The sequence below is a fragment of the Triturus cristatus genome, chromosome 1_2 (assembly GCF_964204655.1).
Source record: "Triturus cristatus chromosome 1_2, aTriCri1.1, whole genome shotgun sequence".
NCBI lineage: Eukaryota > Metazoa > Chordata > Amphibia > Caudata > Salamandridae > Triturus > Triturus cristatus.
In genome coordinates, this window is record NC_140580.1 from 760,999,944 (window position 1) to 761,016,047 (window position 16,104).

The window sequence follows — 16,104 nt, forward strand, 5'->3', positions numbered from 1 at the left end:
GTATTTATACAGTTTGTTTCAATGACTTCAGTATCTGTTGTGACTGCATATGCGGCCACTAAATCTCCTGTACTTGTTCTCATACATGAACCATCTACATACAACGTCAGGTCTGGATCTAACAATGGGACATCTGTCAAGTCTTGTCTGGGTTTCGTCGTTATTGTAATAACTTCAATACAATCATGAGCTAGTGGGTCTGTTCCGATTACAGGTAAAAGTGTGGCAGGATTCAATGTATTACAGCGTCTGATTTCTATGTGTGGCTGAAACAATGTTAGTTCGTACCCTGTAAGTCTTGCTATGGTCAAGTGTTGTGTTTGCGTTCGGTTCACAAGAACCTCTACTGCATGCGGTACTTGTACTGTCAATGGATGTCCTAACACTATGGCATCGCTTTGTCTTATTGCTAAAGCTGTTGCTGCCACTGATTTCAGGCACGCAGGCAAAGCCTGGGCTACGGGATCTAATGTACTAGAGAAATAGGCACACGGTTTGTGTGATCCTGCTTGTTCCTGTGTGAGTACTGACAAAGCAGTACCTTCGCGTTCTGTAACAAAGAGCGTAAATTGTTTGCTGTAACATGGTGTTGCTAGGACAGGTGCTTGACATAAAGCTTTCTTTAAACTTTCAAAAGCGTGTGTATGTTCCTGAGTCCAAGGGAGAACAGTCGATGTGGCCGCCTCCTGTGTTGTCAACTGAATGAGTGGTTTTGCTAAAAATGCATATTGAGGGATCCACTGCCTACAATATGAAGTGAGGCCTATAAAAGCCCGCACCTCCTTTTGTGTCTTGGGTATTGGCATGTTAGCAATTAACTGAATGCGGTCGGGTGTAAGCTGCCTTCCCTCCTTGGACAGCGAGTGACCAAGATAAACAACTCGCTGGACACAGAATTGCAGCTTAGAAGGGGACACCTTGTGCCCCTTTTCGGCTAGAAATTGTAAAACCGTCAGTGATGCTTTTTCACATTCAGGTTCGCTTCGGGCGGTGATCAGCAGATCATCGACATATTGAAGTAGTGCAGTGTTGACTGGCATGTGTATACTGTCAAGTTCTCGTTTCAGTGCTTGGCTATAGATGCTGGGGCTTTCTGTAAATCCTTGAGGTGCGCGTGTGAATTTAAAGCTTCGTCCATTTAAACTAAATCCGAACAAGTATTGGCTTTCTGGATCTATTGGGACGCTGAAAAAGGCATTCTTGAGATCAATTACAGTAAAGAATGTTGCTTCGGAATCAATAGCTGTCAGTAATGAAGAGATATCGGGGACCACAGGGAATTGTGGCACAATGCATTTGTTTAATTCACGCAGATCAATAACCAATCGATATACTGGCGGGGCCTTTGGATCGGTTCGTTTAAGAATCGGAATTATCGGGGAATTACATACATTGGAGTCGGTTTCCACAACCACTCCTTGGGCAATGAGCTCGTCAATGATTTGCAGTAAAGCCACTACAGCATCTGGTGGTAACTTGTATTGTCGTATTCGTGGTAGTACCACTCCTGCCTTTAGTGTAACTCGATATGGTGTAATGTTCATGCAACCAACATCTGTAGGGCCTTGTGCCCATAAATGTGTGGGTAAAGTCTGCAGTCGGGAATCCATGTCTCGGGATACATAGTGACCTTTAAAATCACGCAAAAACAATCTCACTCCTTCCGGAGAACAACATATTATCGCTCCTAGAGCTTTCAATGTTTTTATACCTAACAAGTTTTCTGGGCATGATTTAGTAAGCAATAAATCTGTAGTTCGGGTCAAAGGTCCTATCGTAAGTGGAAGAGGCTGTGATACTTCATTAACAATAGGTTTTCCTGAAAAACCAAGGGAAATATTCTGTGAGCCTGAGAGGGGTGCCCCTGGAACTTCACTACGTTTTATAGTTGTTCGACTTGCCCCTGTATCAAGTAAAAATTTTCTATCTTGGCCTAATAGTTCACTATGTACATAAGGTCCTTCTTGGTCTACAGGGACCTCGATAAGGGGTAAGTCAACTTCCCTCTCTAGGCTGGTTCATGCGTATCGTTGATAATCAGGATAGTCATACTGTGCGGTCTGGTACAGCTGTCGTGTCGTTGTTTGTGTGGCAGCAACAGGCAGCGCTGGTGCCGCTGGCACAAACTGTATAGACTGTTGCGGAGCTGGCATGGACTGTTGCGGAGCTGGCATGGACTGTGCATGCTGCGGTGCTCCTTGTTCATTCTGATCCTGTCTAGGTGGCCGTGGTCTTTCTTGTGTTTTACCTGTGGCGATATTACGCTTCAAGACTGGGCAATCGTGTATGTAATGACCTGGTTGTTTACAATAGTTGCTTGTCCCTTTTACAGGTCCTGCTGAATCACCGGACTGTGTCGTACCCTTTTTATGACCTTCAGCTGGAACTGTCTGGGAGACTAGCATTTTCATTTTTGTGTCTTTCATGCGTCTCTGCTCATGTTCTTGTTCCTCTCTAATTCTATTGTAATGGTACTGTAACATTTGTAACATTTGTGATGGGGTATTACCTTGCCAGGTACTCTCGAATTTTAATACTCTATTCTTCACCTGGGGCAAGGAATTTTCAACTAATTTTGTCACAAACAGATGTGGGTATGACTCGCTACTTGCTTTTATACCACTATTTATACCAAAACATTTTTCGAATCGGGCATAGAAATCACTAGTGTCTTCATCTTGCTTTTGTTTACAGGCTGAGATTGCACCCCAGTCTTCCTTTTTCGTTGTTAATAAACGTGGCAGTACCTGTACTAGTAAACCTGGTAGTGCTTTAGTTTTATCCCCAAGCCCTGCTCCTGCAGTTCGGGCCTTTTCTTCTGCTTCTAAGGCTGTCCATTCTATCTTTTGGTCTCCCACCTCCCACTCTTTTTCCTTGAGTTTTTCATAAATGCCAGCAGGCATTAATACCTTTAATATTGTCATAATGTCGGGATAGGTATACTCTCCCATGAGTAACATGTCTTTAATTTCTCGGTGGAAACCCGCTGGGTCTTTGTCATGACTGGGTACCACTTTCTTCATTTCTAACAATTCTATTTTCGATATGGGCGTATATACATATACACGTTTAAACTGATTGTCCTCGCCCTTTATTGGGTGTACTTCTCGTAAGGGATTCTGTCTGTCCATGTAATACGTCGTTCTTTCCTTGATGGGCAGTGAGACTTGTTCTGGGCATACAAAAAGAATGTACTGCTTTCTTGATTCTAGTATTTCTCTAATTAACTTAGTACCTGAACCTCTCCATCTATTCGTGAGTAATTCAGTCAATATATCAGGTAAAGGACCAGGATCGGAATGTTGACTTTGATAAAGTATCAGAAGTTGTTGAATCATATAAATCCCAGCTAAACGCTGTTCATCTGGGGTGAGGTTCAAAAATGTGTGTGCTACTGTATCATCGCCATATTTTCCGGGACTGTCAACCCAATGAACGGCTGACCTGGCTAATTCTTGTTCATCCATAGAATCGAGTAAATGATAACCCCTTCGTTCTCGGAGTAATTTGTCAGCGGCTTGGAACGAATGCTCGGGGGACCTTATATTTATTATAGGTGTTTGGAAATTCCTGTTATTATCTGGACATACCGGACGTATCGGGTCAGTGAAACATCTAGTACTATTACAAGATCTTCCTCTACCTACATAGGCTATGGTTTCTGACTGTCCTGTGGGCAGTCCTGATCCTTCCTCCTCCTCATTTTGTTCAAACTCGTCTACCGCTAATCTCTCTTCGTGTAGGCGTTCTATTTCTTTACGGATCTTTCGGCACATGGCTATTATACATTTTTGCCTATCATGTCTCCCTTCTGATATATTCTGACTCCATCTGGTAAGGGTTTGCATTATTTCCGGATCTACCCCCGGTCGGTCTTGATTTCTGATTACACAATTTATGAGGAAACGTAACAGTTCCCCCTGTATTTCCACTTTCTGGTATTCCATAGCTCTGTTAATACATTCAGAATCTCGCCCTGTTTGGACATAATGATATATATTGTCTAAATGCATAGTCATTCCTGGTAGCTTTCCTAAATACATCGCAGCTCGTCTGATACGTAATGATGCCAGGACCATTTCGTCCTCTTTGCCGGGCACAGGGTCATATCTACAATCTACTAGAAGTTCCTTAAGCGTGCGGGAATTTATGAGTTTGGGGGTACGTGGATGTTGCTGATTCTTGAAAAGTAAGTTTATTTATTCTGGGTGGCGTAGAAAAAATGTTGGTAGCACCTCCGGTAGCCCCGTCTGGGGTATCGGACGTGAAAGGATTCGTTGAACGTGATACAGCAACTATAGGTGTGGACACAGCTGTAGAAGCAGCTGTAGGAACAGATGTGGGAACAGATGTGCTTGCCGGAACTTGTGTCAGGATTTGATGCTGTAAGGATACAGATACAGGATCTTGGCGTTGAACCTCCCCGGCAGACGGTCTATGTGGGGCGGGGTTAGCATACTCGGGAGCTGCGTCATCTAAATATGAGGAAAGAAAAACATCTTCTGCTGTTCTAGGATGCCCCTTAGGATGCATTTTTATTGGGAACAATGGGGGTGGCAAGTCTTTTGGTATCTCCGGAGTAGCCTTAGGTAATCCCTCGGCCATAAGGGGATACATACCATTCATAAGGGCATTTCTTTGTCTGTCTACTTGTTCTGATTTCACTCGTGTACCTTCTTTAATTAATAGATTTTCTCGGACTTTATTTGAATTTTCCTTACTCCTCTCTTCCTGTCTACGTGCTTTTTCTGTACGTCTATACGATTCTTTACGCCATAATTCAATGGCGTCTTTCTGTGACTGTCTGGCTTTCCTTTTCCATAATTCTTCCTCTACTTTCACGATGCAATCTGCATCCCAGGTCCCAGCTGCGGGCCACCTCTGACTTTCTGGTAATTCCTTAGTGTAGTCTACCCATAGATCAAGAAATAATATGGCGTCTAGGCCATGTTTATGATACATGAAGTACCCTGGAGTGTCCCTAGGAGGAATGGGAACAGCTTCTTCGAGTACCCCTTTTCTAGTTGTGATCTGTCTTAGTTTCGAAAAGAGCGGCATATTGAGAACTGATCTGATACTTGGTCTTGAATAAACTTAATACTATAAACACAATAATGAACAGTCATTCATACCACAATATGCAGGACGTATTAACACATTTAACATTTAACGTTTTAAATGAGCAACAATGATGATGACGATCTAAGAAAACTTAATCACAAAACATAATCCTCGGCATTAACTGAATTATTCTGAATTTATATACTTGATATACTAGATATACTGCTAAACAGTACAGATACACTGCTAAAACAGTGCAGACCGGATTTGTGTACCCAAACCCGTCTGGACCGGTACAACTTATGTGCACGCCAGAACGCCTCCCCAGTAATGGTACTCACCGGGTAGCTCGTAACGGAAGGCCTCGGAACGGAACTGAACTGAACTGGACTGGACTCGACTCGAAAACTTCGGAAACTTCGGAACCTCGGAACTTCGGAACTTGGTGGGCCTCTGTATACCTCGGATCTTGCTCTCTCAGCTAGGCTCTGATCGGGATACTTCGCACTTCTCACCGCCTCGTCTGGGTGTTGATCGCAGCCTCAGTCGCCCCCGCTTGACCGGAGGGAGATACAGGAAATCCTGCTGGTACGCGTTGTTGTCCGTCCAGCTGTGGCAGGAGACCGGGCCTGCAACGCACCACCGGCGCGTGAGATGAGAAAGTGTCCCTGTTCGGGCGCCATTCATGTGGTAAATAATTTAATTACCGGGACTTAATTTGATACAGAAAAATAATAAAAATAGCTCAGTAAAATAAGAGGCAAAATCCGTGATATTAGAGGTTAGGAATGGGCTTTATTCCAATGGACGATTTCGAAATCGTGGACTCCAGGTTCCATCACCACGGAGGCTCAGGAAGTGAAGTACATACTTTATTGATAAGTAATTACTTTTATACAATAGGCATTACAGTGAAGCAAATGCAAGAGGCGTAACGATTGATAGTAGAGATAGAACATACATGCGTAGCAAAAGTGGGCGTAACTGGGTGTAATTAAAGAACGTCATCAGGTATGATGTCATAATAGGGTGGTTCCATGAGAGAATTTTGCAATGTCAGCAGAAATACTTGGCAGAAATGCGCGCGCAGCAGCATGACGTATGATTGACGTGCAACTAGGGGGTGAAGGGGACTTGACATTTAGCTCTACATGTGGAGACAAGAAGTCTGGGGGGTCAAGTCAACCTAATCCCAAATCATATCTAACATCCTATGTTTAAAGAACTATGTTATCCAAAAGAGAGGTCTCTTAGAGTAGAATCTTATTCTATACTGACTATACTGACTGTTAGTGCGTGTACAAGCGTCTAAGTGTCTACACTAGATGCGAGGGCAGAAGTCTTCCATGATAATAGGGCTATGAATTACTTGCATAAAGACAGAGAAGCCGGGCCTTTGCTCGGTAACTGGAAGAATGTTTACTTAAACTACTAGACAGGAATGCATTGGGCAGGGAGCGGAGCAGATAATTTTGAAGGTGAAATACAGTTTTTGGCAGGCAGCAAGCTGATGTCAGGCACCGTGAGCCGCGCAGGGAATGAGACAAAGTTCATGGTCACAGATGCAGGCTCAGACTGGAGCTTTCAGAGGCAAAGAGCAGGGAAAGGCTTGATGGCAGAATCAGGGCCTACTCGCCTGAACTGCAAAAATGGAGTAACTAAGCCATATAAAGTCGGTGGCCTTTCGTACTTAGGAATCGAATATCCAGCCCATTCATGGCGGATCTGAAAGAGGACATGTTGACGGTGGACGCACATGTATTTGCGTCTTCATAACTGGAACTGGAGGGAACATACATGTACTTGTAACATGCACATAGAACCGTTGGGGTCCAAGATAGGGGACATAACTGACCAGAAAAATCCATATTTCCACAAAGTGAGAAAATTAAAATGTATAAGCTCCAGTTGCAATGGTATTTCTCAAACCTTACAGGTTAAAAATTTCCGCTTTTAAAATCAATGTACATCTTGATATAATTGAAACGGTACATATGTCCCAAGAGAGAGTGACTCTCGATGTGGTAACTCGCTGTTTTTAGCTGTCGGAAGATTTGGGGAGATTCTCCTATCGTTAAATATGTTCATATAGACATTATGTGTATCAGCAATTGGGTTTATGTTTATGAATAATCAACATAAAATGCAACACCAAATCACAGTCAAAGGTTAGCAGGAACACCTAAAACTACCAAGACCAGAGGTCTTTGCGAACAGGTTAAGCTGGATGATTGACATCATGGGTCATGTGATTGAGCATCACACTGTTTTTATTGGCGGATTTGAATTAGGCATATTGACCGTGACCAAGCTATCGGCGGATAGCGAAACGCGTTGGTTTGTCTCTCGAAGGATTGTAATGCTGTAAGCTGAATAAAGAATATTGAGGATATTGATTCCAGAGTTTGGGAGTGCGTGCCAATTATTTCCTTGGGAAGTATATGTTGAATTTGTATCGGCGTGGCTCTGCCGAGGTTCCGCACCGGAAAACAGACGCGCCAAGGGTCGACTACACGGAGCCAATCTGGGGTTATATATATATATATATATATATATATATATATATATATTGAAAGTATGGTTGTGCTGAACTACTACCATAGGAAGTACTTATCTGCTTTTGTCACTGCGCTTCTCTTGAGGCTCTAGTTCGATCTTGACTTGGTCATTCCTTATGCATGTCTTTTCCTTTCTCCTCTAGGCTGCTGTTACATAGTTCCGGAGGGTTGTCTCCTCTAAGTGGCTTTTCTCCATCTGAGAGTAGTCTCTACCAAACGATCTTGCTCCTCTTGCAATGCTTTTATTCAGCACTTTAAGAATCTCTCTCTCTCTCTCTCTTTCTGTCATGGATGTGCTCTGAAATTCCCTTTTCTCTGTATCACAGTGTGGGGTTAGAGCACATTCTAGTTTTCACAACAAGGAGCTGATGCTCTAATTCTGTGGTATGGGCCTTGTTCAGTCATGGGTTGATTTTCTTTGGTAGGGTTAAATAAGTTACTTACCTTCTGTAATGCGTTATATGATAAAGACAGGATCTAGCCGCATATTCCTTAATGGTCCGACCATCCTCCCCGCTCTGTGAACTGTTGGTCCTGATACCTACACGATCCTTTTCTTGGCATTCTGATGTCCTTCTTTAGGACTTTGTATTTGATTGACACAAAGGTTTCTCTTTTTTGGCACACTGGTTCCCTAAGCAGTTTCTATAAGTGCCTCAGTGTTGTTGGCACGAAAAATAGTCACAGAAGAAACTGATGTCTGCGCGTCAGGGGAGGGCTTAAATGGACTCTTTCGATGTCACATCCGAGGGACGCTGTCGCTATGGAGTCACTCAACGTCATCTACCAAAGCACAGAGGTACTGCTGTACAAAAATGACTTATCCAGTTTGGCGCCTGGGGATACTTCTATGATAAGGAATCTGTGGCTAGATCATTTATCTACCAGATAAGGCATTATCGAAACTAAGTAACTTATTCAACAAGACATCCGCATTCAGGAGAGGGCTAGAGGACATTCCCAAAGTTTTTGCAAGAAATTTAGACTGTAAAAAAGGTGAAAGGATCTTAAGGCATTAGGTCTGACTTATCTAGTAACATGCCATTGCAACACTGCTACATCTTCCAATTTACCCCCCAAAAACCTTGCCAGACTCATGCTGGATTATTCTTCCTATTTCTCTAAACTAAGTCGAAGCTGCCATTGGTAGTATAAAATCAGGTTCTCCCAAAGGCCAATGTCTTGTTGCGATCTTTCTCTCTCTGGCTGCCAGAATAGACGGCACAGTTGCCCTCTTGCTTAAGGCAGGCCTTAGAGCGGGGATAGTATAAGACATATAGAAAATGGGAGTGGTATCTCCCTTCCTGGAGAAGGCGCACTCTGATTCGGGAGACATGAACAACATTGGACCATCATATTGCTATTGTCTTTGGGAAAAATGTTAGGCTGGTAACCAGACCGCTCTCTAGCCATCAAGAAGACGTTAATGTCTTCAGCTAGTGGCATGAGTTTCTATCAATGCATGGGACGGAATCCCCTCTGTTCCTGGCTGTGATTAAATTTATGTTGGACTGTGGAGATATGGTAGGAGTAATCCTTTTGGATTTTTCAACCAAATAAATCTCTGTGTACTAATAGATCTTGTACCAAAGTCTGAAGAAAATTGGATATATTGTGTTCCACTGAGTTGGTTTGAATCATTCAGACGGTCACCACTGCCATTCAAGTACAACAAATCTACAGTCCAGTGTTGAGTCCCACAGGGATTATCCCTGTTGCCCATCCTTTTCAGTGTTCATTTCTACCCTCTATCTGACCTAATTCAACATGCGTGCAGCACCCTGTCCTTTGCCACTGATCTACACATTTTAATCAGGCTGGGCAAACATGCCCCCAGGTCCAATATGGGGCTGAAAGAATACCTGACAGCTATCCATCTCTAGATGGGCTGCAATCTCTTAAAACGTAATACTGAGAAAACCGAGCCGCTCATCTTGGGAAATAATGTTGACTACTGGTACGGTAGCCTGTGGCCTTCTTGGATGGGAACATCCCCCACACCGGCCCCTAAAACAAAATCATTAGAGATTGTATTACTTCAAGAGGCATCTCTAAATGTGCAGGCCCGAAATTGCAAGTTATGGTATTTACATGTGGCAAATACTCAATTTTCTGTCTAAAACAAACCATGCCTCCATGGTTGTCGCACATGTCCATAAGAAGCTCAGTTTGTGCAATAGACTATGCCTTGGTTTGGCAGGTTATCTTTTGGGTACTCTTCAGACGTTACAGAATTTTGCAAGAAGGCCAGCATGAAACCTTCAAAGTGTGATTGTGTAAAAGTGCTAGACAGAATTACACTTGATTTTGATGGAACTGTGAGTCCTTTTATGGTGTTTCTGTATCACCCCTGTGTTTTACTAGCTTTAAAACAAGATTGTGGTCCTCTTGGAACTGAATGCCCCCAGCTCTCAAATGTATGCCCCCAACTCTCAAACGTGTGGTAAGAAAGTACAATTGTTGCCATTATGTGGAATGTTGTGAAGGTGGAATGCTGTGGCCTAAAATGGTATAGTGGTAAAATTGCCAACTAAAGTCAAGGCTTGTCAATAAAAACAGATAAATTCATTATCCGTTATTGGGTAAGATTTGAGATTGTAAATGATTTGATAAAAGTTGTTTTCCTGTACATGTAAAGGCTGTTCTTGCAGAAAGGTGTAATACATTGTAGTTTGTTGGGTGTTCGAAAATGCAGGTGTCATGTTAGGACTAGTGCTTCGGTGGTGTTTTGTGACTAACAACAGAAATACATAGGAATCAAGCTTATATAAGCTGAAAATGTCCAGGAAAAGTGCTGCAATACTAACATTTTACTACCAAATCGGAAATCATTGATAAGAGTTACAGATAAGTTTAGTGTTCAAATGGTATAGGTGTGACTGCTTGATGAGCAGCATGGTTCACACTTGCTGACAGGCATTTCTCCAGGCTAAGAGTAAAATATATAGAAACAATATGCACAAATTGTACTGTTTCCGGTCTTATCAAGGTTTTTGCATGATTCCTAACCAGCATCAGTATGGTACTGTGTAGTCGTGTTCACTTGCTTTAATATTTAGCCTTGAGAAATCCCCAGGTGTTACTAATAATGGGCACAAAATGGGTTGGCTAGAGAGCTCTTTTGCAAGAAGTTTGGAAATTAATGCTAGGAATGAACAAAAATGAAGGGTTGGTTCACTACATGAAACAAAGGACCTGTGTTTTTTAAATACAGTTGAAAAAACCTTGGGCAATGAATTCCAAGCAACTATAAGTAGAACCTACCAATTAAACAATGTTATATTTCAGTTTCTGTTGAAAAATTCAGAAAAGAGTTGCGCTATCAATATTAGGCTGGTGCCAAGTGACATTTGTGTTATTGCACCCGCCTATGTACCTGTTCGCCCGTCAAACTTCTCAGTATTACTATGCTGATGTAATTTGTCTTTCCTTTGAACAGTTCTTGCCATCAATTCTTTGCCATAGAATGTCTAATGCTCAGAGCATGTTCAGTTCATTATCGATCACTGTACAATATACTTCCCCTCCACCCCAAACATGTGCCCATGCCAGTTAAGGAGGAGTGGATTATGAGACGGACCTGATGTTTCACTTTGCTGTTTAACTGCTGACAGGTATACCTTGTTTAGTGGTGCTGTCTGTTACACAATCCCTGTTTACAGGTGCATCACTAAGTTCTATAATGGAAACTTATGTGGCCTTCTTTGATCATCTTACTGTGCTAAACTTGCCCCTCTCTGCTTCTTATCAACACCATCTGTCCATGACTCCTTGTCCCTGCAGTACCACCACCTTTCCCACTTCCCACCCTCACCAGAGACTATCTGTCCTACTTTGTCCTGTCAGCACTACCTCCTGTCCCGCCCTAACAGTCCATTCTCTTCTAGTCATTAAATTTCCATCACATGTCCCACCTGTTCCATCATGTCCAGACTGAACCATATCACCTCCTCCTGCCCCACACCTCAATGATTTGTCCTATTTCCTTCTGAAACTCTACTCCTCTGCCCTTAAGTCCCTCTTCCATCCTCTTGTTTTCCCCAAACCTTTCACCCTTCCTTTTCCTGACAGCCTGTACATTTTTGTCCTAAAAGCATTGTCATATACAAATAAATCCTCTTCCCCATAACCTTACATCTTGCTTGCTAGTAACAACTCTTTCCAGTCCGCCACTCCTCTTTGCTGCCCACCTTCAAACATTTCCTTGTGTTTAACCCACTGTGACGCCATAGTTAATTCTCTAAACATCCAGTACCCCATCCTATCCCTGAAGTATCTATCCCTGAAGTATCTATCCCTGAAGTATCTATCCCTGTTTCACACTTCCTCCTCTCCCGCTTCTTGGAAGCAAATCCTGCACCTTCCTTGCATTGTAGTCCATAAGAGTTTGGAAAGCTGTGGCACCACCTTCCATCACTCTCCCACAACCTACTACTTCCTATACTTTTAGGGAGCAGCTGAGAAAATGTTGTCATCTCTTTTTTGTATTTCGATGTTGTCTTAGTCTTGTGATCTGCATCCATTTTATTCTATGCATCTTCTGGCAAGGAAGGCACCATTCCTAGGTTAGAGAGGTGAAGTTTTTTCCATGTCATAAGTGGTAATTAGGGTACTCCTTTATGCCTTTTCATCGTCTTTCCTCCACAGGTCTGTGAACGAATTCCCACCATTAGCACCCAGTTGAAGATTCTGTCTACCGTGAAGGCGACCATGCTGGGAAGAACCAACATCAGCGAGGAGGAGTCCGAGCAGGTAATATAGCATGTGTGCTTGATACTGTGGATGAAAACTGCACCTTTTTCTCTACACACTCTTCCAAGTTTTAGGGCACTAGGAAATAACTGAGTGTATGAGCCTGAGCCTGAATTGGTTTCTCTTACAACTTCCACCCCCATTACCCTACCGTCTATTCCAAGGATACCAGCAACTAGAGAAGATTTCAGCCTTCTGGAAGGAGGCGGTGAGATAGTTGAGGTGTTAAAGAACATTTGTGAAAAACTGGGTTGTATGATGTTGGGAGAAGATTATTTAACGAAGACAGACCGCATGGACAAGAACCAATGCTTCCTACTCATTCTCCTAGACCTATTGGTGGCCTTCGTCATGGTCGACCACAAACTTCTCCTGGATTCTCTCCAGAAACGAATTGGTGCAGACGGGGTGGTCCTGCGCTAATTTGCAACCTTCCTACATAACCGTGCTCCAAATATAAAAATAGACAATCAGATCTGTCACAACAGCGATTACATGGGGGATCCCCCAAAGCTCTGTCCTCTCACCAACACTATGCAATATCTAGATGGAACCACCCACTGCCATCCTCAACCAAGCAAAAATTCCCTACCATTTATATGGAGAGGACACACAGCTATACATGGAAATCTCCACGCTAGAAGACATCCACTGATTAAATGGCACACTCAATGAAGTCCACCACTGGTTATCTCACAATGACCTAAAGAAAATCAAGATAAGACATAATTTCTACTTGTATCAAACAGAGCAGCCCCCACTGATGCTAGAAAAGAGACATTCCATAGACGCTCCCAACTGCACTCTATCACTAGCCGACTCCGTCAAATCTCTAGGCATCACTCTGGACTCCAAACTAACAATGATCTTATAAAGAATTGTGTTTTCTACAACTTAAACTCCTGAACAAAATCAAACCCTACCTTCTGCAGGAAGATCTCAAATCTGCCACACAAGCACTGATGGTGTCTAGATTGGACTATGGGAATGCCACCCTCACAGGCACGGCCAAAGCCCACCTTGTGCCCATCAGAACCATTCTCAACGCAGCAACCAGAATGGTCACAGGAATCAAAAAATATGACCACATATCCCTGGCCCTGAAAGAATTAAAATGGCTCCCGATTGAAGCTAGCTGCAGCTTCAGAACAGCCTGTCTCACCCACAAAGCCATGCACACCAGAAAACCAACCTACCTTGCCTCTAAGCTCAAAAGGGCAAGCAGACTAGAAACCTCAGAAGCTCTAACACCATACTCCTCATCCCACCCAAAGTCAACAATCTAAAACTTTGGCTTGCTCCTTCTCAAGCAACGCCCCTACAATCTGGAAATCCTTACCAGTACACATGAGGACTAACCCCTCCTTCTCATGCTTCAAGAGTCAGTTAAAGGCTCTCCTCCTCAACCGACATTTCAACTAGTAGATCTTCATTCACCCTCCCTCTGCTCTCCCTTGACCATCCCCACCATTTCTCCTTCGCTATGCGCATCCACTGTTTGGACTTGATCCAACTTTCTTGATCTGATTGGACTCGTTATCTTGTTGTAAACATATACCGATCTAAAGCGTTCTTGCCAGCTCTATATAAAACTTTCAAATAAAGTTCCAGGCAAAAGGTGGGGCTAACCATGTCAAAAGAGGCAGTTTTCTCACACTACCCCTTCCCTCTGCTCTCTTCCGCCTCCCCCCCGCCCACCACCAAGATGCAAAAGGGTGAAACTAACCTTCCCCTGGAGAGTCTTCACCTTCCAAGTGGAAGAACCTGGAAAGCATTGGCATGGTCAGTCCCAGGTCTGTCTTCCATTGTAAAATCCATTCCCTGAAGGGATATGGACCACCTTAGCAGTTTGGGGATTTCACTTTTCATTTGTTGCAGCCATTTGAGGGGCCTGTGGTCTGTCCTAACTAGTAAGTGCATGCCAAATAGGTATGGCCTCAACTTCTTCTGGGCCCAGACCACAGCAAAGGCTTCCTTCTCTATGGCACTCCAACGCTGCTGTCTGGGGAGTAGTCTCCTGCTTATGAAAGCAACAGGTTACTCGTGTCCTTCATCATTTGTTTGGGATAGGACTGCTCCTATCCCATCCTCAGAAGCATCTGTCTGCACAATAAACTACTTGGAGTAATCTGGATCTTTCAGGACCGGGGCTTAGCACATTACATCATTCAGAGATTCGAAAGCCTTTTGACCGTTCACTTGGGCATCTTCTTGGCGGTGAGTTCCATGAGGAGAGGCCACCATAGACCCATAATCCTTCACAAACCCCCCGGAATACCCAGTCAAGCCAAGGAATGTCCTGACTTGGGTCTGGGTTGTCGGAGCTTCCCAGTCCAGAATTATCTGAATCTTGGGTTGGAGTTGCTGAACTTGCCCTCCACCTACCAGTTGGCCCAAATATACAACCTTTCTCTGCCGTATCTGGCACTTGCTTGCCTTGATAATGAGGCCTGCACTTTTCAGAGCCTCAAGGACCTTCCCTTGGTGGATCAGGTGATACTGCCAAGTGGAGCTTTAGGCAGCAATATCATCCAGATAGGCTGCACTAAGGGATTCCAATCCAGCAAGGACTTTATTCACCAACCTCTGGAAGGTTGCAGGAACATTTTTTAATCCAAAGAGCATCGCAGTAAACTGGAAGTGCCCATTTGAAATGGAAAATGCTGATTTTTCTTTTACTCCAGGGTCAGACTTATCTGCCAGTACCCAGATGTGAGATCCAATATACTCAGATATTTGGCTGCCCACAACTTGTTAATCAATTCATCTGCTATAGGAATTGGATGGGCATCTGTTTTTGTCATAGCATTGAGACCCCTATAATCCACACAAAACTTAACTTCTTTCTTTCAACCTTGGAGTGATGTTTGGGGATTCTTACAACTGGGCTGGCCCAGGGGTGCTCTGATGGTTCAATGACACCAATTGCAGCATCTTTCTTACTTTAGCTTAGATGCACTCTCTGACATGATCAGACTGCCTGTAGATTTTGTTTTTGACAGGTAGGCTGTCACCAGTGTCCATATGGGTACACCAGCTAATCTGACCAGCGGTCAGAGATAAGAGCTCAGCATACTGATTTAGGACTCAGCCTGCTGTTAGTTAGTGAGGGTGTTTGACAAGACCACTCCATCAACAGACCTATCTTTTAGATTGCTGGAGAGGCGATCACTCTCAGCTTCCTGTCCCTCATCTATTATCTTTTAATGTTTTTTATTGATTTTATTAGTTTTACATGCTTATCGCCAATAATCAGTACATTCTGCTGCAACATGCAGTGACAACCTCATCTATAATACTTCCATTATCAAAAGGAGATAGCTGCGCATGTAGGGGAGCGATAGTCATAGTGACTGGACAGGAATCAACTGTTGCCTTTGCTTGACCATGCTGTGCATAGACAGTCGACCTCCTCCTCCCACATGACGAGTAATCTATTGGAGTTGGTTTTGCTGTAACATGCATGATAAACCAGTCCATCAACAACAACAACTGGAGGGTAGGGAATTGAACTTGGAGTTGAGTCGGAGTACCATCATGTTTCTGCAGCCATTGACGTGTGCGAGTGCCATCTGGTGTGCCCCCACCCCTTGAGTGGCTGCGCGTGGTAAAATTTTGGTGCACACTGAGGGAGTACCGGCCTAGTGCCTATGACCAGTCTAAAGACTATGGGTGCCTGCGCAGGCCTACCCCGATGGTTCTGATGAGTGTGTGGGCTGATTTAGCTGATCTC

At 43.6% G+C, this 16,104-nt stretch overlaps 1 protein-coding gene across 2 annotated transcripts in view; it reads left to right on the top strand.

Moving 5' to 3' along the window:
* Positions 1–16,104, top strand: part of VCL (vinculin) — a 319,126-nt gene that overhangs the window by 277,798 nt on the left and 25,224 nt on the right. For both annotated transcript variants that reach the window (XM_085608721.1, XM_085608720.1), the window contains one exon: positions 12,267–12,371. In XM_085608721.1, coding sequence (XP_085464847.1) covers positions 12,267–12,371 — 105 coding nt within the window. The remainder of the gene's footprint in view (positions 1–12,266; positions 12,372–16,104) is intronic.